This window comes from Coregonus lavaretus, assembly GCF_964263955.1.
Source record: "Coregonus lavaretus genome assembly, contig: HAP1_SCAFFOLD_784, whole genome shotgun sequence".
In the NCBI taxonomy this organism is placed as follows: Eukaryota; Metazoa; Chordata; class Actinopteri; order Salmoniformes; family Salmonidae; genus Coregonus; species Coregonus lavaretus.
This window is the reverse complement of record NW_028161810.1, coordinates 7,728-35,114: the sequence shown is the minus strand read 5'-3', so window position 1 is coordinate 35,114 and position 27,387 is coordinate 7,728. Positions and strand designations below refer to the sequence as shown.

The following is a 27,387-nucleotide window of genomic DNA, read 5'->3' as shown; positions in this document are numbered from 1 at the left end:
TACAAGACCACTGATAATCTCCCTCGATCTGGGGCTCCACGCAAGATCTCACCCTGTGGGGTCAAAATGATCACAAGAACGGTGAGCAAAAATCCCAGAACCACACGGGGGGACCTAGTGAATGACCTGCAGAGAGCTGGGACCAAAGTAACAAAGCCTACCATCAGTAACACACTACGCCGCCAGGGACTCAAATCCTGCAGTGCCAGACGTGTCCCCCTGCTTAAGCCAGTACATGTCCAGGCCCGTCTGAAGTTTGCTAGAGTGCATTTGGATGATCCAGAAGAGGATTGGGAGAATGTAATATGGTCAGATGAAACCAAAATAGAACTTTTTGGTAAAAACTCAACTCGTCGTGTTTGGAGGACAAAGAATGCTGAGTTGCATCCAAAGAACACCATACCTACTGTGAAGCATGGGGGTGGAAACATCATGCTTTGGGGCTGTTTTTCTGCAAAGGGACCAGGACGACTGATCCGTGTAAAGGAAAGAATGAATGGGGCCATGTATCGTGAGATTTTGAGTGAAAACCTCCGTCCATCAGCAAGGGCATTGAAGATGAAACGTGGCTGGGTCTTTCAGCATGACAATGATCCCAAACACACCGTAAGAATCATTTCAAGGTCCTGGAGTGGCCTAGCCAGTCTCCAGATCTCAACCCCATAGAAAATCTTTGGAGGGAGTTGAAAGTCTGTGTTGCCCAGCGACAGCCCCAAAACATCACTGCTCTAGAGGAGATCTGCATGGAGGAATGGGCCAAAATACCAGCAACAGTGTGCGAAAACCTTGTGAAGATTTACAGAAAACGTTTGACCTGTGTCATTGCCAACAAAGGGTATATAACAAAGTATTGAGAAACTTTTGTTATTGACCAAATACTTATTTTCCACCATAATTTGCAAATAAATTCATTAAAAATCCTACAATGTGATTTTCTGGATTTTTTTTCTCATTTTGTCTGTCATAGTTGACGTGTACCTATGATGAAAATTACAGGCCTCTCTCATCTTTTAAAGTGGGAGAACTTGCACAATTGGTGGCTGACTAAATACTTTTTTTCCCCCACTGTAGCTACTCGGGTTTATTGAAACGTCATCTTTCGTCAGAGTTTAATGTGTTTGATTTTTCTAGCTGTAGCATTTTTAGTATACAACTAAAACATATCAGATATACAGACAATCAAATCGTAATCAAATGTAGTCATAGTTAAAGTTTTATACGAAAACGTAGCTTTTTTTTTTTCACTCTATGAAAAAGATGTGATTTGTAATCAGAGGCTGTTGGCGTGACGTTAGAGAATAGGATTGGAGGGCGGTGCTGGTATATAGCTGTGGTCCGGCCTACACTTCCACCTTCTCGCCAGTGGAGTTTCATCACAGCTTCTGCACCACCCAGGGCAGACGAGACCATAAACACAAGTAAGTAGCTAAGAAAATAGTTTCACAATGTAACGTGTACGGGCGCACATTAAAAGATGACTTGCTCGTCATACCGTAGACATCTAGCCAGTGATGGGGGGGGGGCTGATCGTTGTCGAGGATGCTGTGAAATATTATCACTGTCAAAATGTGCTCTGGCCTGAGTCGACTCCATGTCATTCCTCCCCTTGATCGGCTGCTTTATGCCTACGTGGACTTTGTGTAGATTATTGTGGAGCTACGTATTAAAATGGGAGAATGTGTAGCTATCATGTTTTGATCAAACACATGTGTAAAAAAAATGTAAGCCCAAAACACCGTTCTCGATTTCATGTTTCATTACATTTTTTGTAGTGAAAGTTTCCGTAAGGAGTTTCAATTTAAACTGGTTGTTAGCCGCCAGAGCTAGCTAGCGCTAGCACTGCAGCTACGTGTCATTATCGCGCACGGTCAAAGTTTATACGAGTTTATTAGCTAGCTAGCAAGCTAACGCGTATACATAAAGTTTTCAATAGAAGAAGTGGCGTCTCGCAACCCCAAAACGCAACGGGGCGTTTACATTGTTTTCTTGGAATGCACGATTAATGTTTAATTTAAGATCCTTAGCAAGTGGTTAGCTATTTAGTGTTACCATCCATTTCAAGAATTCCTCGGACATTCTTGCATGTCGACGTAGCACTAGCGGAGAAACCAATGAATCTTGGCCAGCTAACGTTAGCTATCTAGTTAACGTTGTCTTGGTCAGGTAGCTAACGTACAGTAGTTGGCTAGCTACCTATATTCATCTGACGCGTGTCGTGGCCTTAGGATAGTCTGTCAATTTTCATGTCGCATCGTTTGTTGATATTAGCTAGCTAATTATATATATATATATTTTTTAAACGTCCGCTAGCTAGCTAACTATTCTGCTAGCTAGCTTGCAAATTAGGCAGAAGTAGGCCAGTGTTCTAGCTAACGTTAGCTAGCAATCTATTTTAGCTTTTTAGCTGCAACCTCACGTTAATCTAGGACAGTTGACTTAACTAGGGTGAAAGTTAAGTACATGCATGTTATATGAATAAGGCTAATTTAGCATCAGATTTAAATGCCAAATTAATAGAGTCTGTGTGGTCTCACTGGAAGAGTCATCAACGTACACCTCATTAGGCTATTTGACAAAGCTGGCCAAGCCTGTAGTAGTTAATACATCCCACTGGTCTAATGTCAAACAAGAATATGTTATTGGGTTTCTTAGCTTTTTCTAGGCTACCTTTACCTTCAAGCAAGTAGGCCCAGATTTGTATGCTAGCTACTTATGTGGTGGGGATCCGTCCAGCCATTTAATTAGATGTCAAAGCTTGGTTTGATCTTTTCACTCAAATCCTCACATTTGAATATAGCTCTTAATCTATTAATTGAATGTTTAGTGTTTTATCAACTGAATATCTGTTGTGAAACCAGTGTTTTATTTATTTATTGTGCTTTTCAGGCAAAAGCTGGCAGGCTGACACGAACAGGCAGCTCTACAGGACGGATTATCTGGTAACTGACCATTCAGCTGGTAAGAAGTGACTCTACTCTCTAAGCTCCTAATTATAGCCTAACCATGCTGCAGTCCCTCCTAACCTGCAGTTTTCCAAATGGAAGGCAGTGGAATGGATGGCCTGGTTGGCCACATCCACTGTCTCAATAATTGAAGATTACAGGCAGACATTTTTACTGGAAATACAAGATGGGGGGGTGGGGGGGGGCTATATATTGTATATTATTGGGTCAATCATAAACCAGGTGCTTATCTGATTTATCTGTATTTCTTTTAAATACTTTGAATCAGTGTATATATAAAACGTTCTCAAAGAATGTTTCCAGATGAGGCTTGAAGCACTTCAGTAGTCTACTCTGTGAAACCTTTTCAACATTTACCATTTTGTGTGGAAGGCTGTTTTCTTGCTCCATGTTAAACCAATGAGATGGCAGTAGTATGGCTTTCTGTGTGTAGTGCCCTGTGCTAACTAACTCGCCACTGATTCAGCCTTAAAGAGGCCTAGCCGAGAAGGAAGAGGCCCCGTAAAGGGCGCTACTCTGGAAAGCATGTGAAAACAGCTCTACTAACGCCATGCTAATGATTCCAGGCACCACCTCCACTGACTGTGCTGTGTGCCAGTACAAAATAGAATTACTAGAGTGGACCTTCCCATTCAAGTGGATGTTCTGTGATTGGTAGGAAATGTGATATAATGGCGCCGGAGGGGATGGCGGCCATTTTACGGGCTCCTAAACAACTGTACTATTTTGTTTTTTTCCGCGTTGTGTGTAACTTATTTTGTATATAATGTTGCTGCTACTGTCTCTTATGACCGAAAAGAGCTTCGTACGTCAGAACAGTGATTACTCACCTTGAACTGGATGAAGATTTTTTTTCTTTAATGAGTGCGATTCGAAGGATGTACTGCTTCTCTGAGACCAGGCCCAAATCCCCGTCATTCGCGTGAAGAAAAGACGGAAATACAGGGGGCCAAGATTGGGGTGCCTTGTGAGAATTCGTTGGCGAGTGGGTAACCCGCATCTACCATCCGTTCTATTGGCCAACGTGCAATCACTGGAAAATAAACTGGATGATCTCCGCTCGAGACTATCCTACCAACGTACATTAAAAACGGTAAAATCTTATGTTTCACCGAGTCGTGGCTGAACGACGACATAGATAATATTTTTATTATTATATACAGTTGGCTGGGTTTTCCGTGCATCGGCAGGACAGAACAGCTATGTCCGGTAAGACAAGGGGCGGGGGTGGGAGTGTGTCTATTTGTCAATAACAGCTGGTGCGCGATGTCTAATATTAAAGAAGTCTCGAGGTATTGCTCGATTGAGGTAGAGTACCTCATGATAAGCTGTAGACCACACTATCTACCAAGAGTTTTCATCTATATTTTTCTTAACTGTATTTACCACCACAAACCGATGCTGACACTAAGACCACACTCAACGAGCTGTGTAAGGCCATAAGCAAACAAGAAAATGCTCATCCAGAAGCGGCGCTCCTAGTGGCCGGGGACTTTAATGCAGGCAAACTTAAATCCGTTTGACCTACTTTCTACCAGCATGCCACATGTGCAACCAGAGGGGAAAAAACTCAAGACCACCTTTACTCCACGCACAGAGACACATACAAAGCTCTCCCTCGCCCTCCATTTGGAAAATCTGACCATAATTCTATCCTCCTGCTTACAAGCAAAAACTAAAGCAGGAAGTACCAGTGACTCGCTCAATACGGAAGTGGTCAGATGACGCGGATGCTACGCTACAGGACTGGTTTGCTAGCACAGACTGGAATAGGTTCCGGGATTCATCCAATGGCATTGAGGAGTATAGCCCAAGAAAACGAAGGTAACCTGCCTAAATGACTACCACCCCGTAGCACTCACGTCAGTAGCCATGAAGTGCTTTGAAAGGCTGGTCATGGCTCACATCAACACCATCATCCCGGAAACCCTAGACCCACTCCAATTCGCATACCGCCCCAACAGATCCGCAGATGACGCAATCGCACTCCACACTGCCCTTTCCCACCTGGACAAAAGGACACCTATGTGAGAATGCTGTTCATTGACTACAGCTCAGCGTTCAACACCATAGTGCCCACAAAGCTCATCACTAAGCTAAGGACCCTGGGACTAAACACCTCCCTCTGCAACTAGATCCTGGACTTCCTGACGGGCCGCCCCCAGGTGGTAAGGGTTGGCAACAACGCATCTGACACGCTGATCCGCAACACTGGGGCCTCTCAGGGGTGCGTGCTTAGTCCCCTCCTGTACTCCCTGTTCACCCACAACTGCGTGGCCAAGCACAACTCCAACACCATCAAGTTTGCTGAGGACACAACAATGGTAGGCCTGATCACTGACAACGATGAGACAGCCTATAGGGAGGAGGTCAGAGACCTGGCAGTGTGGTGCCAGGACAACAACCTCTTCCTCAACGTGAGAAAGACAAAGGAGCTGATCGTGGACTACAGGAAAAGGAGGGCCGGAACGCCAAGACAGTCGTGAAGAGGTCGCGACAACACCTTATCCCCCTCAGGAGACTGAAAGATTTGTCATGGTTTCCCAGTTCCTCAAAAAATTATACAGCTGCACCATCGAGAGCATCCTGACCTGTTGCATCACCGCCTGCTATTGCAACTGCTTGGCATCCGACTGTAAGGCGATACAGAGGGTAGTGTGTACAGCCCAATACATCACTGGGGCCAAGCTTCCTGCCATCCAGGACCTATATACTAGGCAGTGTCAGAGGAAGGCCCAACAAATGGTCAAAAACTCCTGTCACCCAAGTCCATAGACTGTTCTCTCAGCTACTCAAGCGGTACCGGAGCGCCAAGTCTAGGTCCAAATGGCTCTTTAACAGCTTCTACACCCAAGCCATAAGACTGCTGAACAATTAATCAAATGATTTGATTCTATTTCTATGGTATAATGTCCCATGAGCCCCGTCCTCCATCTTATGGCTAATGTGTTCACTGCTTCTCATTCGAAGCAAAACATATTTGCACGGTTTGCGGAGGAATAGCCTAGTAAATGTTCTCCGGGGTCAACTTCTCATCCCCACAATCCTAACCTTTAACCATTAGTGGGAAAAGTACAAAAATGACCCAAGACCAGTGTCTAGAGACAACTTCACCTAGCGCACCAGCTCAGGGTCTAGTCTGATCTACCTGGTTAGGACTTCACCTAGCGCACCAGCTCAGGGTCTAGTCTGATCTACCTGGTTAGGACTTCACCTAGCGCACCAGCTCAGGGTCTAGTCTGATCTACCTGGTTAGGACTTCACCTAGCGCACCAGCTCAGGGTCTAGTCTGATCTACCTGGTTAGGACTTCACCTAGCGCACCAGCTCAGGGTCTAGTCTGATCTACCTGGTTAGGACTTCACCTAGCGCACCAGCTCAGGGTCTAGTCTGATCTACCTGGTTAGGACTTCACCTAGCGCACCAGCTCAGGGTCTAGTCTGATCTACCTGGTTAGGACTTCACCTAGCGCACCAGCTCAGGGTCTAGTCTGATCTACCTGGTTAGGACTTCACCTAGCGCACCAGCTCAGGGTCTAGTCTGATCTACCTGGTTAGGACTTCACCTAGCGCACCAGCTCAGGGTCTAGTCTGATCTACCTGGTTAGGACTTCACCTAGCGCACCAGCTCAGGGTCTAGTCTGATCTACCTGGTTAGGACTTCAGTAGGTGGATGAACTGAAAGGGGTCAGTGGGGAAATCCTCTTAACCTTGGAGAGCTCATTCACCCAGCTTAGAAAGGCCTAGCGCAACAACTCAAAACCTAGTTGTTGGGCACCGGGGTGAAGTTTCCCCCTAGGTACAGCTAGGATCAGCTTCACCTCCCCTCGCCCAAAGGCCGGCAGATGGCAATATTGAGTTTCCATCTTACCGTCCAAACGCATTGTATGCAGCCGGCAATACGCTCGTATCCCCCGTGGACAGGTTTATACATAAAACATTCTGCATTCAGGATGTAAAGGCATCAATTTCCTCTTTAACTGGACTTAAAGGCGGGGGGAGAAAAAAACAGGGAAAATATTCATACTTTCTTTACGAAACACAATTTTCCTAGGAATGCTAGTTCCGGATGTTGTGTATCGCATTCAGCCATTCAGGTTGCAGCAGTCTGTTTACCCCAGGAAGTAGCATTAGCCACTAGCGTGGTGGAAATTGTTTAATTAAAGTATGTATATGTAAAAAAATAAAAAAAAATACCCCTTTTCACCATTAAATCTAGTTAAGGAGGAAATCGAAGCCTTTTGTAGCCTTAAAGGGAAATGTTTTAGGTACAAACTGGTCCACAGGGGGATACGAGTGTATTGCCGGCTGCATACAATGCGTTTGGATGGTAAAATGAAACCATCCGTTCCAGATGAATATCGCCATTAGCAGGCCTTTGGGCTACCCCTACCCCAATCCTAACCTTAACCATTAGTGTGGAAAATGCAAAACTGATCCGAGATCAACGTCACATGTAGCCTACTGCAATGAAGCAGTTTGTCCCCTTGGTTATGCTTAATTTGCCCTAATCTGTGCACTAAGGCTATTTGTCAAACATTCACAGAAAGTGCTGACGTGTACATTGGAAATGGCTTGAACATAAATTATCCCTCCTGGAAAGGCATGGCTTCTTTTGATAATGGTAGATAAGACCATCTCAAAGTCCGTTCAAACTGATAAATGAGGTTTGTACTACTGTATTTAACCCTAAACTATAAAAGCGGTTGTTGTTTATTTGTTTTCATGGTTTGTTTTTCTAGCCATGAGATGACTCAAACGACAAGGCCTTATAAAGACAACAATGTCTTAGCTATGCAGGCTGTTTTGTTTATTTAACCCTGATAATTAAGTCCTCTGTTCCTTTACTAGTGGCACACTCGGACTCCGTGTAAACGTGGGATTTCGACCATGAGCTCAGTCGCTGTACTTACGCAGGAGAGCTTCAACGAGCACCGCTCTGGGCTCGTTGCAGAGAAGGCTGGCGGTGAGTGTCTATTCTGTCTCCTCCTCTGGGTAGATTAGTCTGGCTTTAAAATTAGCCGTCAGTCATACCCCCCCCGTTATCAATGATTATCTCAATAAACATGCAAACTAAAACCTACGTAACAACAAGAACTGAGTTGTATGTATATATATATATATGGTGGCTTGTCTCTAATGGTTCAGCTACTGCCACACAGGGTCTAGTGCTGCTGGAGAGGAGGAGGCCCCAGCCTACAAGGATGCCTTCCCCCCACTGCCTGAGAAGGCTGCTTCACCTGAGGGCACCCAGGAACCAGCCAACGCCTGGACCTCCAAGATCCGGCCTCTCAAATCTTCTGTCATCACCCAGGTAGCTACAACAGCAGCAGCAGCGTTTACGCAATACTTACTTACTTTGTTGCGTTGGAGGAAGAAGAAACTGTTTTGTTGTAGCAAATTCTACCCATATTCCCTATATAGTGCACTACTTTTGACCAGAGCCCATAGAGCTGTGGTGAAAAGTAGTGCGCCACGTATTGCAATAGGGTGTCGTTTGGGGCACGTCCAACGTTTTTGTTATAGCTAAGAACTCCTCCTCCCTTTTTGTCAAACCTGGGCGTGTAGACTTAAAAGTCTGTTCAAACATGTGATGTTTGCTCTCCTTTAACTCATGACCCTGCTAGGTTTTCCACGTGCCTCTGGAAGAGCGCAAGTACAAGGACATCAACCAGTTCGGTGAAGGAGATCAGGCGAAGGTCTGTGTGGACATCATGCACAAGACTGGCGCCCACCTGGAACTCTCCATGGCTAAAGACCAGGGCCTGTCCATCATGGTGTCTGGGAAACTGGACGCTGTGATGAAGGCCCGCAAGGAGATTGTGTCCCGACTGCAGACTCAGGTCCGTGTAGAAAGATGGGTTCACGTTTAGCCCTTATGTGGCATTAGTATCCCATTATAACAATGTAGGTTACAGCGTATATATCAGAGCTACATTTGGACTCCTCCTTTGTGATTTTCCCAAATGTTGTACTATCAGGGCATTGTGTTTTGAGGACCCCACCTCAGGACTCCCTGGAAAACAGTGGCAATTCTTACTGAGTGGACTATATCATGGCTAAATAAATAAAACGAAATGAAAAGAGTATCATCCATTTCAATATGAACTCATGCACTCTTACTAAAGTTAATCAAAAGTGATTACTGCTTGATTTATTTATTTACCTTTGTGGTAATATTAACTTCCATTGTAGGGGGCCAGTATGAAAAATGTATGCACTCACTAACTGTAAGTCGCTCTGGATAAGAGCGTCTGCTAAATGACTAAAAATGTAAAAATGTGTTAAACTATTTTCCTCCATGTTGTTTTTTTTTCACCAGGCTTCAGCAACTGTGGCCATCCCCAAAGAACACCATCGCTTTGTCATCGGCAAGAATGGGGAAAAACTGCAGGAGCTAGAGCTCAAGACTGCCACCAAGATCCAGATCCCCAGACCAGACGACCCCAGCAACCATATCAAGATCTCTGGCACCAAGGAGGGCCTGGAGAAGGCCAAGCACGAGATTCTGCTCATCTCTGCCGAGCAGGTAGCTAACCTGATGTCATATCGGTGACCTACCTACCGCTCTAATGACATCCACTATAACTACTCCACTCACTAAGTCAACTACCCCATAATAACCTCCTAACTCACTATTGAAACCTTTGCGGCAAATAACCTTTTCAACTGCAGTCATATCTGTTACCTTAATCTAAAAGTACCTTTTTTTACAAGTTAACTACCCCATAATAACAACCCCACTTAATAAAAATGCCCAATAACACTAACCTTACTGTTATCACACTACCATGAACACGGTGAGGAAGCTGAAGCAAGCTAGTTCAGTTTGTGAAATGTTTATATCATTCCCGAGTGTTGGACTGGACAACCTAACTGATGACTGTCTGTTCCCTCCCTCCCCCTGCAGGACAAGCGTGCTGTGGAGAGGGTGAACATCGACAAGGTGTTCCACCCCTTCATCACTGGCGCCTACAACAAGCTGGTGGCAGATATGATGCAGGAGACGGGAGCCCGCATCAACGTCCCCCCGCCTAGCGTCAACAAGACCGAGATCGTCATCACTGGGGAGAAAGAGCAGGTGGCCCTTGCTGTGGCTATGATTAAGAAGATCTACGAGGAGAAGGTATGTAGGGCTATGTTCTGTCATTTTTTTTTTTTTAAACAACATTTTAAGAGGTTCTTATGGTGGTTTTTTAAATATGAACTGTTATGGTCCTTTTTAGAACCTGCTTTGTGTAAAATATTACTGTTTCTATGATCAAGATGATTGATTGAGGGGGAGGTATGTCCTGCTAGCTAAACTATGCTAAACAGGAATTATTGCATGTGCGTTATCATGGATGTAATGCTGTCATGAAGTATCAGGGTACCTTGGCGTGACTTCAGTTGTCTCAAGAAGCTGCTGAGAGGGGTCTTTATGGAGGTTCATAGTGGCACGACCGCAGTCTTAGAATGTGTCTCGGTGTGTTTATTTTCAGTCGTAACGTTTATTCGAATTGGGACAAATACAATTATAACATTTTGAATACGGAACAGTCGGATGCACCAAAGTTACACTTGAGCTTACGGTAATGTCCAGTGCTCTTGTCTACCCCCTTCTCCTAGCAGAAAAATGCCACCACCATCGCGGTAGAGGTGAAGAAGTCTCAGCACAAGTACGTGATCGGCCCCAAGGGAAACACCCTGCAGGAGATCCTGGAGAAGACTGGCGTCTCGGTCGAGATCCCACCCCCCGACAGCAGCTCGGAGACCGTCATCCTGCGCGGGGAACCAGACCGTCTGGGTCAGGCTCTCACCGAAGTTTACGCTAAGGTAGATATACGTAACGTCTCCAACATAAACGCTACTACACAGTACGTACTATACATATTTCACCGAAGTTTACGCTAAGGTAGATATACGTAACGTCTCCAACATAAACGCTACTACACAGTACGTACTATACATATTTCACCGAAGTTTACGCTAAGGTAGATATACGTAACGTCTCCAACATAAACGCTACTACACAGTACGTACTATACATATTTCACTGAAGTTTACGCTAAGGTAGATATACGTAACGTCTCCAACATAAACGCTACTACACAGTACGTACTATACATATTTCACTGAAGTTTACGCTAAGGTAGATATACGTAACGTCTCCAACATAAACGCTACTACACAGTACGTACTATACATATTTCACTGAAGTTTACGCTAAGGTAGATATACGTAACGTCTCCAACATAAACGCTACTACACAGTACGTACTATACATATTTCACTGAAGTTTACGCTAAGGTAGATGCATTATTTTGAAGGTTTTACTTGCAATGAATGTGGTATGTGGTTGTTTTACCTTCCTTAGTTGAATGTACTGATTTGAAGTAGCTCTCTATACGCTTGCCTGCTAAATGACCAACATGTAAACATGTAGCACTTTTCAGGGCCTCTGGGTCCAAGTGGACGTCTCATTTCTACGTCATTTAGCAGACGCTCTTATCCAGAGCGACTTACAAATCTCATGACCTCGGTGGGGTTTCCCAGTTTTCTAAAATGTGACCCTGTTTGTGTTTCCCAGGCCAACAGCTATACTGTGTCCTCAGTCGACGCTCCCTCCTGGCTTCACCGTTTCATCATTGGCAAGAAGGGGCAGAACCTGGCCAAGATTACCCAGCAAATGCCCAAGGTGTGTGTGTGTGTGTGTGTGTGTTTGGTGTGTTCCAGTGGGGGGGGGGAACCAGCTCGAGGCCTGACTTGGTGTTTCTCTGTGTGTTGCAGGTGCACATTGAGTTCACTGAGGGCGAGGATAAGATCACCCTGGAAGGCCCCACCAAAGACATGCAGATGGTGCAGAGTCAGATGGAAGCTATCGTCACTGACTTGGTAAAAGCACTCATTCACCCCAAGCAGACGTCAGTTTACCAAACCCAGATTAAGCCTATTAGATTACTGGGCTAAAACGCATTCGACGGAGGTTCTCCCTTGAGCATGCTTTTTAGTTAAGATGTAGGCTTAATCTGAGTCTGGGCCAGTGTCTTTCATTGTCCCGAGGACAGACCGTAAACTAAACCAGTTTCCTTGGTTTTAGGACTCGGTAGTTAAACACGGCATCAAATGAATCATTTATTTCCTTTCCACTTCTAGGTGAGCCGCATGGATTATATGGAGATCAGTGTGGACCCCAGATTCCACAGGCACCTGATTGGGAAGGGTGGTGCCAACAGTAAGTCATATTATGTTTTTAAGCAAAGCGGCGGTTGGCTTGAGAAGTGGGGAGAGGTAAGATGTTTTGCATAAATACTAAGTTACACAAATGTATGAGATATTTAGCGTATTACTAAATGATGCTAAAACCTGTTTCTTCTCCGGCCCTGCTCAGTAAACCGCATCAAAGATCTGCACAAGGTGTCTGTGCGTATCCCCCCTGACAACGAGAAGAGCCACCTGATCCGCATCGAGGGGGATCCCCAGGGGGTTCAGGAAGCCAGTAAGGAGCTGCTTGAGCTAGCGTCACGCATGGTGAGGATTACAATACTGTGTCTCTCTCTGTGTCTGTCTCTGTCTGTCTCTGTCTGTCTCTGTCTGTCTCTGTCTGTCTCTGTCTGTCTCTGTCTGTCTCTGTCTGTCTCTGTCTGTGTCTGTCTGTGTCTGTCTGTGTCTGTCTGTGTGTCTCTGTCTCTCTGTGTGTCTCTGTCTCTCTGTGTGTCTCTGTCTCTCTGTGTGTCTCTGTCTCTCTGTGTGTCTCTGTGTGTCTCTGTCTCTCTGTGTGTCTCTGTCTCTCTGTGTGTCTCTGTCTCTCTGTGTGTCTCTGTCTCTCTGTGTGTCTCTGTCTCTCTGTCTGTGTGTCTCTGTCTCTCTGTCTCTCTGTCTGTGTGTCTCTCTGTCTGTGTGTCTCTGTCTCTGTCTGTGTGTCTCTGTCTCTCTGTCTGTGTGTCTCTGTCTCTCTGTCTGTGTGTCTCTGTCTCTCTGTCTGTGTGTCTCTGTCTCTCTGTCTGTCTCTGTCTCTCTGTCTGTGTGTCTCTGTCTCTCTGTCTGTGTGTCTCTGTCTCTCTGTCTGTGTGTCTCTGTCTGTGTGTCTCTGTCTGTGTGTCTCTGTCTGTGTGTCTCTGTCTGTGTGTCTCTGTCTGTGTGTCTCTGTCTGTCTGTGTGTCTCTGTTTGTCTGTGTGTCTCTGTCTCTCTGTGTGTCTCTGTCTCTCTGTCTGTGTGTCTCTCTGTCTGTGTGTCTCTGTCTCTCTGTCTGTCTGTCTCTGTCTCTCTGTCTGTCTGTCTCTGTCTCTCTGTCTGTGTGTCTCTGTCTGTGTGTCTCTGTCTCTCTGTCTGTGTGTCTCTGTCTCTCTGTCTGTATGTCTCTGTCTCTCTCTCTGTGTCTCTCTGTCTGTCTGTCTCTGTCTCTCTGTCTGTCTGTCTCTCTGTCTGTGTGTCTCTCTGTCTGTGTGTCTCTGTCTCTCTGTCTGTGTGTCTCTGTCTCTCTCTCTGTGTGTCTCTGTCTGTCTGTCTCTGTCTCTCTGTCTGTGTGTCTGTCTGTCTCTGTCTCTCTGTCTGTGTGTCTCTCTGTCTGTGTGTCTCTGTCTCTCTCTGTGTGTCTCTGTCTCTCTGTCTGTCTGTGTGTCTCTCTCTCTCTCTCTCGTCCTTCAACCTCTCTCTCTCTCTCTCTCGTCCCTCAACCTCTCTCACCTCTCTCTCTCTCTCGTCCCTCAACCTGTCGTCTGTCTTACAGGAGAACGAGCGTACAAAGGATCTGCTCATAGAACAGCGTTTTCACAGAGCCATCATTGGCCAGAAAGGGGAGAAGATTAAGGACGTGCGTGACAAGTTCCCTGAGGTGAGTCACAAACCATGTTGCTGTGGGAACAAACCTGATGACGTCAGAGACCGTGGCTCAGTAAGACTTCAGTCAGTAAGGCTGTATTTACACAGGCAGCCCAATTCTGATCTTTTGCCCAATTATTAACAAAAGAGCTGATTTGATAGGTCAAAAGACCTATTGGTGGGGGGAAAAAAGCCCAGAATTGGGCTGCCTGTTTAAACGCAGCCTTAGAAACTATGGCGGGTGTAGGTGTGTGTGTGTGTGTGTGTGTGTATATAGCATATGTCAGAGCCATATATTTAGAGTCGATCTAGATGTATGGGCCTGGTAAATGCTATAAAATGCTTGTGTATACAGCTGTAACAGTAAAACAGGAAAATTATTTAACGCCGTACATTTTAAAGTAATAATGTTGTGTCGATTTGCAGGTCATAATCAACTTCCCAGACCCGGCAGCGAAGAGTGACGTCGTTCAGCTGCGTGGTCCAAGAAATGAGGTGGAAAAATGCTCCAAATTCATGGATAAGATGGTTGCTGACATGGTATGTAGATAATCAAGCCAGAACGTCTAAATGATTGTTCTTTCTGTGGCCACTAACTTTTACATTGCATGAAGTTAGTGTAAAAGGTGCTAAATACATTGGCTTTCAAGACGTTGTGCCTATAAAGCAGTTGATAACTGAGTTGGTATGATTGATAACTCCTTCCCTACGGGTATTGAACATCTAAAATCTTGCTTTGCTGATTTTTTAAAATTTTTTCACTTTTTAGTGTTTTTATCTATGATTTTGTGTTTTTCAGGTGGAGAATGGTTTCTCTGTCTCAGTCCCCATCTTCAAACAATTCCACAAGAACATTATCGGGAAAGGTGGCGCCAACATCAAAAAGGTATATTCTCATTGATAGGATATGAATTGGGACACAGTTCTTTCACAATTCAGGCTTTTAAAATATGAAAAAGTGTAGTACCTGAGCATTTAAATAGTTAATTCCTTAATTTCCAGATTCGTGAGGAAACTAACACCAGGATTGACCTGCCTGCCGAGAACAGCAACTCTGAGATGATCATCATCACCGGCAAGAAGGAAAACTGTGAGGCCGCAAGAGTCCGTATCCTGGCTATCCAGAAAGAACTGGTAACTTGGTGGCTTTTCTCCGGGAGAGGACCCTCTAAGATGGCGTTTAGACTTCTATGTCAATGCAGAGAAGGATTTAATCTTATCTTTTCTCATTTGGCTCTCAATATGAAACCATGTCTCCATTCTGTGCCCAATGAACTACATCTACCACCATTGTGTCCATCCCCTCCAGGCCAACATTACGGAGATGGAGGTGTCCATTCCCTCCAAGCTGCACAACTCCCTGATCGGCTCCAAGGGCCGTTTCGTCCGCTCCATCATGGAGGAGTGTGGCGGCGTCCACATCCACTTCCCCACCGAGGGCTCCGGCGTCGACACGGTCACCATCAGGGGCCCCGCTGAGGAGGTGGAGAAAGCCAAGAAACAGCTGCTTTCTCTGGCCCAGGAGAAGGTTGGTTGTCCCGCTCTCAGTTGGCTTATTCGGGCTTGGGTTATCAGTAGGACCGGGTTGGTTTTTGCTTAGTTCATCGGCTATGGTTGTCATGAGGGTTGGGTTCAATTCCATTTCAATTCAGGAAGTAAACAGAAATTCCCATTTTCAATTTTCTTTCATTTATAAAGCAATTGAAATAGAACTAGGGTGACCGCATTTAAAATACCCAAATACGGGATGATTTTTGAAGCGCAAAATTTGCTGCACACAAAATGTGGTGATGCAGAAATGAGACCACGTGTTGTTTTTATGAAAATCTGTGAATATTTAGCCATGGTAACGATTCTGGTTAGTCTCAGGGAATGTAAAACGGTTAGGATGGGAGTCTTTTTAAAATGGGATTGAGTGAAGTAGCAGCAAGTATGTTGAATGAGCATGGAGAGCCTCACAAGTTTGACAATGACCTTATATCTTTGTCTAATAGGCTACAGCTATTTAGACGTTCTTTGTTAGAAGCACACGTTGTGTAAGTAGTTAGCTATCCTCTCCAAGTTTAGCTGGATTTTTAGCCCAAAAGGATTTGACAAATGTGATTTGGTTGACAATATGACATTGGCCTTCGTGTAGAATATCAGATCTCGACAACGATTTGGAGAAGCGATGAACATCACCAGCACCACGTCCTTATGATATATCTGGTCATAAGCACAACATGATAGCAAAAGAGACGGGTTGGAATGTCTGACTGAAATACGGGACAAATCGACTTTGTTAAAAACCCTCTCTCTGGGACACGGAGGCACACACTTTAGAGAGAAACACTCCAGCCCAGCAGAGGCTACCATCCCCTGGTTTCACACCTCTGGCATTGCTAGGGGGGTTGCCAAGGGCCCTTCCAGAACACACTCCCCTGGCTAGGGTCATGTGACCTGGTCAGCCAATCACAGACTGTACCTTGTGGGGTCTCAAACCCCCAGCAGTCTGTTCTTTTAGTTGGACACAGAGGTCCAGCGAGATAACAGGTCAGAAGAGCTCTGCAACAACTCAACGCTGGACCCTTCCTGACCAACCTTCCACCCTGGACTTCCTTAATGTGTTAGTGGTTGGATTACCATAAACCACTATACAGTCGTGGTGAAAAGTTTGGAGAATGACACAAATACTAATTTTCACAGTCTGCTGCCTCAGTTTTGATGATGGTAATTTGCATATACTCCAGAATGTCATGAGTGATCATATGAATTTCAATTAATTGCAAAGTCCCTTTTTGCCGTCATGTCAGTGATTGTCTCGTTAACACAGGTGAGAGTGTTGACGAGGACAAGGCTGGAGATCACTCTGTCATGCTGATTGAGTCAGAATAACAGACTGGAAGCTTTAAAAGGAGGGTGGTGCTTGAAATCATTGTTCTTCCTCTGTTAACCATGTTTACCTATGAGGAAACACGTACCGTCATCATTGCTTTGCACGAAAAGGGCTTCACGGGCAAGGATATTGCTGCTAGTAAGATTGCACCTAAATCAACCATTTATCGGATCATCAAGAACTTCAAGGAGAGGGGGTCAATTGTTGTGAAGAAGTCAGGGCGCCCAAGAAAGTCCAGCAAGCGCCAGGACCGTCTCCTAAAGTTGATTCAGCTGCGGGATCAGGGCACCCCCAGTGCAGAGCTTGCTCAGGAATGGCAGCAGGCAGGTGTGAGTGCATCTGCACGCACAGTGAGGCGAAGACTTTTGGAGGATGGCCTGGTGTCAAGAAGGGCAGCAAAGAAGCCACTTCTCTCCAGGAAAAACATCAGGGACAGACTGATATTCTGCAAAAGATACAGGGATTGGATTGCTGAGGACTGGGGTAAAGTCATTTTCTCTGATGAATCCCCTTTCCGATTGTTTGGGGCATCCGGAAAATCTTGTCCGGAGAAGACAAGGTGAGCGCTACCATCAGTCCTGTGTCATGCCAACAGTAAAGCATCCTGAGACCATTCATGTGTGGGGTTGCTTCTCAGCCAAGGGAGTGGGCTCACTCACAATTTTGCCTAAGAACACAGCCATGAATAAAGAATGGTACCAACCCATCCTCCGAGAGCAACTTCTCCCAACGATCCAAGAACAGTTTGGTGACGAATAATGCCTTTTCCAGCATGATGGAGCACCTTGCCATGAGGCAAAAGTGATAACTAAGTGGCTCGGGGAACAAAACATCGAAATTTTGGGTCCATGGCCAGGAAACTCCCCAGACCTTAATCCCATTGAACTTGTGGTTGACGAGGCGGGTGGACAAATAAAAACCCACAAATTCCAAGCATTGATTATGCAATAATGGGCTGCCATCAGTCAGGATGTGGCCCAGAAGTTAATTGACAGCATGCCAGGGCGGTTTGCAGAGGTCTTGAAAAAGAAGGGTCAACACTGCAAATATTGACTCTTTGCATAAACTAAATGTAATTGTCAATAAAAGCCTTTGACACTTATGGAATGCTTGTAAATTATACTTCAGTATACCATAGTAAACATCTGACAAAAATATCTCTAACACTGAAGCAGCGAACTTTGTGAAGACCAATACTTGTGTCATTCTCAAAACATTTGACCACGACTGTACACTAACATTACTTCATAGAAATATCCAGTCTATGGTCTCATCTAGTTAGTTATATCCAGTCTATGGTCTCATCTAGTTAGTTATATCCAGTCTATGGTCTCATCTAGTTAGTTATATCCAGTCTAGGGTCTCATCTAGTTAGTTATATCCAGTCTAGGGTCTCATCTAGTTAGTTATATCCAGTCTAGGGTCTCATCTAGTTAGTTATATCCAGTCTATGGTCTCATCTAGTTAGTTATATCCAGTCTATGGTCTCCTCCAATTAAAATACACTACCTCACTTATCCTACTGCTAGTCTCATTTTCCTGTGGTTATGGTCATTATCAGTCTTCTATAATTGTTATGTTGCAGCACATTCCATAAAAACATTCCAATCGTTCTAAAATATCTCCTTTTCCCCCCTCTCTCTCTCTCTCTCTCTCTCTCTAGCAAACCAAGAGTCACACAGCTGAGCTGAAGGCCAAGCCAGAGTACCATAAGTTTCTGATCGGTAAGGGAGGCGGTAACATCCGTAAGGTACGTGACAGTACTGGAGCCAGGATCATCTTCCCTACAGCTGATGAGGAGGACCAGGAGCTGATCACCGTGGTGGGGACAGAGGAGGCTGTCCGAGAGGCCCAGAAGGAGCTGGAGGAACTCATCAAGAGCCTGGTAAGACCTTTTTATCAAATACATTTAGTTGATTTGATTAGAAAAACAGGAGAAACCGAATCCAACAAAAGATTCTCCTGACACAGTGTTTTGTATTGATGTTACGTACTTGTTATTTTACAGCAGAATCGAACTCCTGTGTATTTTAGTCATTTTTAGAGTGTAAGGAAACTGTTGGCATTTTGATTCTGATTGACTCCAACCTTTTTTAGATTATACCCTGTGTATTGTTTGAGACATTTTGAATATGAAACCCCCTTGCTTGCAGGATAACGTGGTGGAGGATGTGATGAATGTGGAGCCCAAGCACCACCGTTACTTTGTGGCGCGCCGCGGGCAGGTGCTGAGGGACATCGCTGAGGAGTACGGCGGTGTGATGGTGAGCTTCCCCAGGAGCGGCGCCAACAGCGACAAGGTCACTCTGAAGGGAGCCAAAGACTGTGTGGAGGCAGCCAAGAAACGCATGCTGGAGATCATCGAGGACCTGGTGAGTTCATAGGGCTTTACTAACTTATTTATGACCCATTTCCACCGGAGACTTACCCCGGTGTTTTACCAAAAAGGCTTTTGATTCCACTTCCAGCGTATTATTATTTTATTTATTTTAACCTTTATTTAACTTGGGAAGTCAGTTAATAACAAATTCTTATTTACAATGACGGCCAAACCCGGACGACGCTGGGCCAATTGTGCGCCGCCCTATGGGACTCCCAATCACGGCCGGATTGTGATACAGGCTGGAATCGAACCAGGGGGTCTGTAGTGATGCCTCTAGCACTGAGATGCAGTGCCTTAGACCGCTGCGCCACTCGGGAGCCCAAACTAGGCCATTGCCTCAATTGACCTGCTCTTACTTGGGGCCAAAGCCTGACCACTGGTACTTTTCAGCTGGCATATCTACTGAACAAAAATATTAACGCAACAATGTCAAAGATTTTACTGAGTTACAGTTCATATAAGGAAATCAGTCAATTGAAATAAATTAATTAGGCACTAATCTATGGATTTCACATGACTCGGAATACAGATATGCCTCTGTTGGTCAGATATACTGTACCTTTTAAAAAAGAAAGTATGGGGCGTGGATCAGAAAACCAGTCAGTATCTGATGTGACCACCATTTGCCTCATGCAGCGCGACACATCTCCTTCACATAGAGTTGATCAGGTTGTTGATTGTGGCTTACTCCTCTTCAATGGCTGTGCGAAGTTGCTGGATGTCGGCGTGAACTGGAACACGCTGTCGAACACGTCGATCCAGAGCATCCCAAACATGCTCAATGGGTAACATGTCTGGTGAGTATGCAGGCCATGGAAGAACTGGGACATTTTCAGCTCCCAGGAATTGTGTACAGATCCTTGCGACATGGGGCCGTGCATTATCATGCTGAAACATGAGGTGATGGCGGTGGATGAATGGCATGACAATGGGCCTCAGGATCTCATCACGATATCTCTGTGCATTGTGTTCGTTGCTATTTATTGGCCCCAGCACAAGGTGCACCTGTGTAATGATCATGCTGTTTAATCAGCTTCTTGATATGCCACACCTGTCAGGTGGATGGATTATCTTGGCAAAGGAGAAATGCTCACTAACAGGGATGTAAACAACTTTGTGCACAATTTGAGAGAAATAAGCTTTTTGTGCGCATTGAACATTTCTGGGATCTTTTATTTCAGCTCATGAAACATGGGACCAACACTTTTCATGTTGCGTTTTTATATTTCTGTGTTCAGTGTATATAAAAATGGCTAACTGAACATGGGTTAACAACTCACAAAGCAACTGTCTTGATGCAAAGGTTGTTAATTCTGTTCGCCACAGGTCTTTGGTGTCACTCCTGATAGAAACACAATCACACTAGAGCTGACATTAACATAAAACACTGATGACCCCCCCGGGTGAGGGGTGAGCCTCGGGTGGGAGTGCCTCATACTGTTTATCTCCTGGGACATAAAGGCTGCAAGAATCTTCAGCCACTAGTCTCGTTTGCCCAGTCATAACTGTCCTGTCCCCTCTTCTTGACTCTGATTGGCTAGCGGTCCTCTCCTCTGTCTCCAGGACGCCCAGGTGACCATCGAGTGTGTGATCCCTCAGAGGTTCCACCGTTCTATCATGGGGCCCAAAGGCTCCCGCATCCAGGCCATCACCAGGGACCACAACGTGCAGATCAAGTTCCCCGAGCGAGTGGACGGCCCGGGAAAAGGAGGTCCGGCGGGTAAAAGCCCCTTGGCGTTCTCAGGCAGTATTCACAAAGAGTCAGAGGAGTGCTGATCCAAGGATCAGTTCTGAGTAGTTTTAAAGATCGTAGTCGTGATCCTAGACCTTTACTCGCAATGACTGCGACGTGGTTGTTTTATCTACCTTAAGTTGAATGCACTGAGGTGTAAGTCGCTCTGGATAAGAGCGCCTGCTAAATTTACCTAAATGTAAATATCCTAGATCAGCACTCCTACTCTGAGACTTTGTCAATACGTGCCCGGGTTAAGAGATGTCTCTTGCTTCAAGGCTGCTCGAAGCAAGTCTTTTTCAGATTTCTGCTGTTTAAAATGCCTGGTTGTTTCATTCTCTCTAATCAACCTTTTTTTTTTTTTCTAAATCTGTTCTTCCTCAGCTCCCCTGGCCGAGGCTGCAGTGCAGGAGAATGGAGAGGCTAACGGGGAGGTGCTGGTGGTCGAAGAGCCTACTACACCTGTGGATCCCGCTGTTCCCAAGAAGTGTGACGTCATCGTGCTTTCTGGCCGCAAGGAGAGATGTGAGGCTGCCGTGGAGGCGCTCCAGGTCAGCCCTCTTCTTGAACATTGAATTGAAATAATGACACTGTCTGTACTGTCAGTAAACTCTTTACTGAGGGTATTCGTGACTCATCTATAGAGTAGTGTGTTTTCAACTCATGTTTCACCTGTCTTTTGTTCCTCAGGCTCTGGTCCCTGTCACCACTGAGGTGGAAGTGCCTTTCGAGCTTCACCGTTACATCATTGGGCAGAAGGGAAGTGGAATTCGGAAGATGATGGATGAATTCGAGGTTCGTAGAGGAGTTATTTTTTTCGGGGGGAATGGATCAGCTTAAAATTGCAGATAGAATGTATCTTCTATCAATGTAATTGTCTGCGTCACTTCCAATCCCCCATGTTTTTTTTATTTTTATATATATATACATACTCACCTCATTCAGGATACAGCATCTCCTCTGTCTGGAGGTTTTATCCAACATGGTAATGTTCTCTATCCATTGCCTCCACCTCCCAGGTTAATATTCAAGTGCCTGCTCCTGAGCTGCAGTCCGACATAATCTCCATTACTGGCCTGGCCAATCACCTGGACCGCGCTAAGGAGGGTCTCCTGGAGCGTGTTAAAGAGCTGACTGCTGAGCAGGAGGATCGGGTACGTGTTGCTCTCTACTGCTGCTTGTTCAGATCCCAGACCAACCAGTATTAAGTGTTGACTGCAGTCAATCACCAGCTACAGAGCCTGGTCCCAGATCTGTTTGTGCTGTCTTACCAACTCCTATGATCATTAACTAGCCTGGTCCCAGATCTGTTTGTGCTGTCTTACCAACTCCTATGGTTGTTGTCATGCCATTTGGAATCCAACACAAACAGATCTGGGACCAGGCTAAGAGTGACATGGTTCTGACTGTGGATGTTGTACTTGTTGTTCTTTGCAGTCCCTCAGGAGCTTCAAGTTGACCATCACTGTGGACCCCAAGTATCACCCCAAGATCATTGGCCGTAAGGGAGCCATAATCACCAACATCCGCACGGAGCACGACGTCAACATCCAGTTCCCAGACAAGAATGATGACAACCAGGTACAGGGTTGCACCTTCTCTTGTCCTCCTATCCTCAAGCCCCTTGTCCTCTATCCTCAAGCCCCTTGTCCTCTATCCTCAAGCCCCTTGTCCTCTATCCTCAAGCCCCTTGTCCTCTATCCTCAAGCCCCTTGTCCTCTATCCTCAAGCCCCTTGTGCTCTATCCTCAAGCCCCTGTCCTCTATCCTCAAGCCCCTTGTCCTCTATCCTCAAGCCCCTTGTCCTCTATCCTCAAGCCCCTTGTCCTCTATCCTCAAGCCCCTTGTGCTCTATCCTCAAGCCCCTGTCCTCTATCCTCAAGCCCCTTGTCCTCTATCCTCAAGCCCCTGTCCTCTATCCTCAAGCCCCTTGTCCTCTATCCTCAAGCCCCTTGTCCTCTATCCTCAAGCCCCTGTCCTCTATCCTCAAGCCCCTGTCCTCTATCCTCAAGCCCCTTGTCCTCTATCCTCAAGCCCCTTGTCCTCTATCCTCAAGCCCCTTGTCCTCTATCCTCAAGCCCCTTGTGCTCTATCCTCAAGCCCCTTGTCCTCTATCCTCAAGCCCCTTGTGCTCTATCCTCAAGCCCCTTGTGCTCTATCCTCAAGCCCCTTGTGCTCTATCCTCAAGCCCCTTGTGCTCTATCCTCAAGCCCCTTGTGCTCTATCCTCAAGCCCCTTGTCCTCTATCCTCAAGCCCCTTGTCCTCTATCCTCAAGCCCCTGGTCCTCTATCCTCAAGCCCCTGGTGTTCTATCCTCAAGCCCCTTGTCCTCTATCCTCAAGCCCCTTGTCCTCTATCCTCAAGCCCCTTGTCCTCTATCCTCAAGCCCCTGTCCTCTATCCTCAAGCCCCTTGTCCTCTATCCTCAAGCCCTTTGCAAAAAGGCATTGGAGAAGGTCAGAGGAGAGTGGCCTTGGATCTTCTCCAATGTGCCTGAGGGGGGTGAGGAGTTATGCAAGGAATTGAGGAAATGCTCATTTGAGAAGGCCTTAGACTTGATGTTTCCCTCATGTAAGGTCTGTAGTCCTGACATACTTCCCCCCCCCAGGACCAGATCACCATCACGGGGTATGAGCACAAGGCTACGGCTGCCAAGGACGCCATCCAGGCTATCGTGGACGAGCTGGAGGAGATGATCTCTGAGGATATCACCCTGGACGCCCGTGTCCACGCCCGTATCATCGGGGCCCGCGGCAAGGGCATCCGCAAGATCATGGACGAGTTCAAGGTGAGGGGGGGGGGGGGGTCGGGTGGGAGGACCTTTGTCAGTGGACACGTGGGGCCAGTTTCCCTGATACAGGAAGTCCTGGACTTAGAAGCATGCACAATGGAAATTCTCCATTGAAATAGGTTTTTAGTCCAGGGCAAGCCTTGTCTGTGTCTCGGATAATGCATGTTAATGGTTGTGAGGACAAAACGAATCCTACAGGAGACTGGGTAGTCTTGCCTTGTCCCTCTGTATTCTGGGAAACCATTTGAATGTATTCCGTCTGCACATACATTTGCTGTTGATGGGTTTAGTGTTGATATATATAAATAATGCCCTCCAAGGCTTCTTCTTTTCAAATGGACAAAAGACAAGAATTTGTCCATTAAAAAATATATATATTTATTTAATCCTCTTCGTTCCTGGAGGAACATAGGACCTCACTTTTAAATGGACAGATGACCTGTTCTAACACGACTGTGTGGAGCTTGGATATAACAGTTTATACCTGTTTAGGTGGATCTGAGATTCCCCCAGCCTGGAGCTGCCGATCCCAATCAGGTGTCTGTCACCGGACGTCCTGAGCTGGTGGATGAAGCCATCGACCACCTCCTCAACCTGGAAGAGGAATACGTAAGTACTCCTTTCAAAGTGGTGAAGGGTGAATTTGCCCCTAGATGCTGCTTTTGGGTCACTTTACCATTTTCCCCCACTAATGGGGTAAGGTTGGGATTGCGGGAGGGGAAACTTCACCCGGGGCTTTCAAAGCCGTTTAGGCATCCTCTTGGCCCTTGGTAATAATAATATGCCATTTAGCAGACGCTTTTATCCAAAGCGACTTACAGTCATGCGTGCATACATTTTTTTGTGTATGGGTGGTCCCGGGGATCGAACCCACTACCTTGGCGTTACAAGCGCCGAGCTCTACCAGCTGAGCTACAGAGGACTAGTTGTTTTTCTGTGTCTGGTCAATGTTAAGTTTAGTCATTACTCATCAGTTTATTCATTGATCTGTGCTGTATCATTGATAAAGCATTTCCCTCATTGTTTTTTCACCCCCAGTAATCTTTGGCTCTTCATTTTACTGCTGTTATAGAACACACTATCTGATTGCCTTTAAATGAGGAGTATCGTAATGAGTACCTTAACAACTTTTCCCCCCGTTTTCATATGGCTTTTTAAAAATCTTAACTGGTTTCTGTTTCCTGTTTTTCAGATGGCTGATGTGATTGAGAATGAGTCTAAGATGACGTACATGAAACCCCTTGGTGACCGCGGTGCGTCCTCGATGGATGACGGAGGACGAGAGCGGGGTCCCTCCAAAGGCTTCGTGGTGAGGGAGGCTCCATGGCAAACTGGCAGTGAGAAGGTGAGAGAGGTGACGGATATTTTATTTATTTTCCTCCTTTGACAAATCTGACCCAATACCTTTTTGTGCTAGCCTGGTCCCAGATCTGTTTGTACTGTCTTGCCAACTATACCTGTGGTCATTGTTGATCATAAGTTGTCTATTTAGCACAGATCTGGGACCACCAGGCTACTTTTGTGTGTGTTGTCCTTTTTTGGTAGTTTTGGAATGCAGTCATTTTGTAGTTCAATGATCACTCACATGTACTTGTTAATGAAAAGGAACTCCAGCACCTAGTTATCACTGACACTTGCTTGTTTTCCCCCCCCTCTCTCCAGGCCCCAGATATGAGCAGCTCTGAGGACTTCCCCAGCTTCGGTGCTCCTGTGGCGGCCGCCAACAAGGCCTCTCCCTGGGGACCCAAGCGCTTCTGAGCAGAGCTGTGCTGCTACAAAGGAGACGAGATGGCCCTCGCCTCCACCTGACGACACAATCTTCCCCTCATCACCTGCCCCGACCCTCTGGACCTGGACTGACCGCTGACACTGACCCCCCACAGAAGACGTCTCTGCAGTCCTGGAAATATTTCACGCTTCTCTCTTCTGTCTACATAACTTGGTTTGCCTTTGTAGATTTTACGGTGTAGTCTGAAATGCTTTCAACCAAACTGTATTTTGACCTGTAACTTAAGCTTTGTATCTTCTTCTATTCAGTAATGCGTCTTTCTGCAACAAAAAATATAATACTTTATTATAAGAAACGTTGCCGGGTTGTTGGGTTATGTCTATTTTCAGGTAGAAGTTCAATGTTGTTCTCCGAGACTTGACATTTCATAATGATTTTGAAATGTGTTACCAAAGCTGTTAAGGCAACCGAGCAAAGCTACGTAGGTTTCCTGAGCTGCCCCTTTTCTTAGTTGCCTTCGCAGGGTGTGTGTGTGTGGGAGGGGTTGACTTACCTCTGGTGACATGTTAGCTAACATGTCTGTCCATTTTCAGCTTTTGATTTGAAGTGAAGAAGCTTGACCACCACGGTGGCCCAGCTGTCTGTTTCAACTACTCTCCTCCACTACTCATGGGAACTGTGCACGTAATCTCATTCAGATCTCGGTCTTGTTGACGCGTCTGAGTGGTTCTGTCCGCCGTCTTTCATTCTGTCCCCTTTTCTGCTTGTAACTGTGCTTGTGAGTATATGGGCAGGTAGTGGTGTGTTGTGTCATGCAGCCTTATTCATTTTGTCAAACTTTGTTTTTGGAGGGGTGATTCACTACAGATACTATTTCACACACTCAAACTGCCAGATGCTTTTGGAGATCGTAATGGATCCTGTACCATGCTTCTACAACACTAGAGCTCCAAAGTTTCAATATCCCCACACACTAACTGTTAAAAGTATCATACTTGTTCCAAACTTTTAGTTATTTTTTTTGTTTGTTGAAAAAAATGACGTTTTAACTCTACTCATGTTTTTGGAAGCAAAAGAGCAGACCATTTTGTGCCAATGAACTGTCTTCTGTCTAGTGATGTGTTCCTCATCCTGCTACCAACCGGGTCAGTGTCCAGTCCCTTTTTGTCTTCCAGTTGCTATGCAGATTGTTCTGTAACCATAGCGATGGCCCTCTTCTAACAGCCTTATATCTAGGGTGACGTAAACCAGACCCAGAGTATGATGTCACAGTCCGAGGAGAGCAGGAGGCGTAACAGTAAAACGCTGTGGATAAATGTTCCATCGTCTCATTCGGTTCCAGTCAGTGGGTGGTGTTTCATTTAGCTTGCGGTGGTGCGGATACACTTCCTGAAAGATATGACATCACTGTCTAATCCTGGTCTATGTCATTCTAGCCTTATATGAAAGATTATGCAAAAAAAAAAAAAAACACACAAGAAATAGTGAAACAATTATGGATGACACTGGAAATGAAATTGTCCAAAAAGTCAATAAAAATTGAAAATGTTATTGTTGTTTTTTATTTGAGTTGAACATGTAGCTAGCTGCTTTCACTACAGAGTTGAGGCCGCATGAGAACCTGACCCCCAAGAACTCCTCAGAGGAGTCTTCCAGAGCGCATTCATAACAAGCACTAGGCTGCTGTAGTAGCAAGATGAGGACTGCTACGGATAATTGCACACATTTTGAACTGCATTTAAAGTGGACCAGAGCAGGAGAACCACATGGAGACGGCACCAGAGCAGGAGAACCACATGGAGACAGCACAGAGCAGGAGAACCACATGGAGATAGCACCAGAGCAGGAGAACCACATGGAGACAGCACAGAGCAGGAGAACCACATGGAGATAGCACCAGAGCAGGAGAACCACATGGAGACAGCACCAGAGCAGGAGAACCACATGGAGACAGCACAGAGCAGGAGAACCACATGGAGACAGCACCAGAGCAGGAGAACCACATGGAGACAGCACAGAGCAGGAGAACCACATGGAGACGGCACCAGAGCAGGAGAACCACATGGAGACAGCACAGAGCAGGAGAACCACATGGAGACAGCACCAGAGCAGGAGAA

The 27,387-nt window shown here is 45.8% G+C and overlaps 1 protein-coding gene across 6 annotated transcripts; it reads left to right on the top strand.

Annotated features, from left to right (window-relative positions):
* Positions 1–1,330: 1,330 nt before the first annotated feature.
* Positions 1,331–26,821, top strand: LOC311120048 (vigilin-like). Of its 6 annotated transcripts, none has more exons than XM_084194680.1 (28): positions 1,331–1,418; positions 2,887–2,958; positions 7,813–7,927; positions 8,124–8,275; positions 8,589–8,804; positions 9,284–9,490; positions 9,872–10,087; positions 10,573–10,776; positions 11,531–11,638; positions 11,731–11,835; positions 12,097–12,175; positions 12,332–12,471; positions 13,671–13,775; positions 14,189–14,302; positions 14,562–14,648; positions 14,765–14,896; positions 15,072–15,290; positions 18,301–18,522; positions 18,791–19,009; positions 20,584–20,740; positions 21,137–21,303; positions 21,443–21,547; positions 21,772–21,906; positions 22,190–22,333; positions 23,359–23,538; positions 24,034–24,150; positions 24,734–24,886; positions 25,204–26,821. In XM_084194680.1, the coding sequence occupies exons 3-28, from the start codon at positions 7,852–7,854 to the stop codon at positions 25,297–25,299; spliced, it is 3,855 nt and encodes a 1,284-aa protein (XP_084050806.1). In that variant the 5' UTR covers positions 1,331–1,418; positions 2,887–2,958; positions 7,813–7,851; the 3' UTR covers positions 25,300–26,821. The 6 variants fall into 6 exon arrangements, with proteins under 6 accessions (XP_084050806.1, XP_084050803.1, XP_084050807.1 ...); XM_084194677.1 differs by having other exon boundaries at positions 24,734–24,895; XM_084194681.1 differs by having other exon boundaries at positions 10,570–10,776; positions 20,584–20,731.
* The last annotated feature ends 566 nt before the right edge of the window (positions 26,822–27,387 follow it).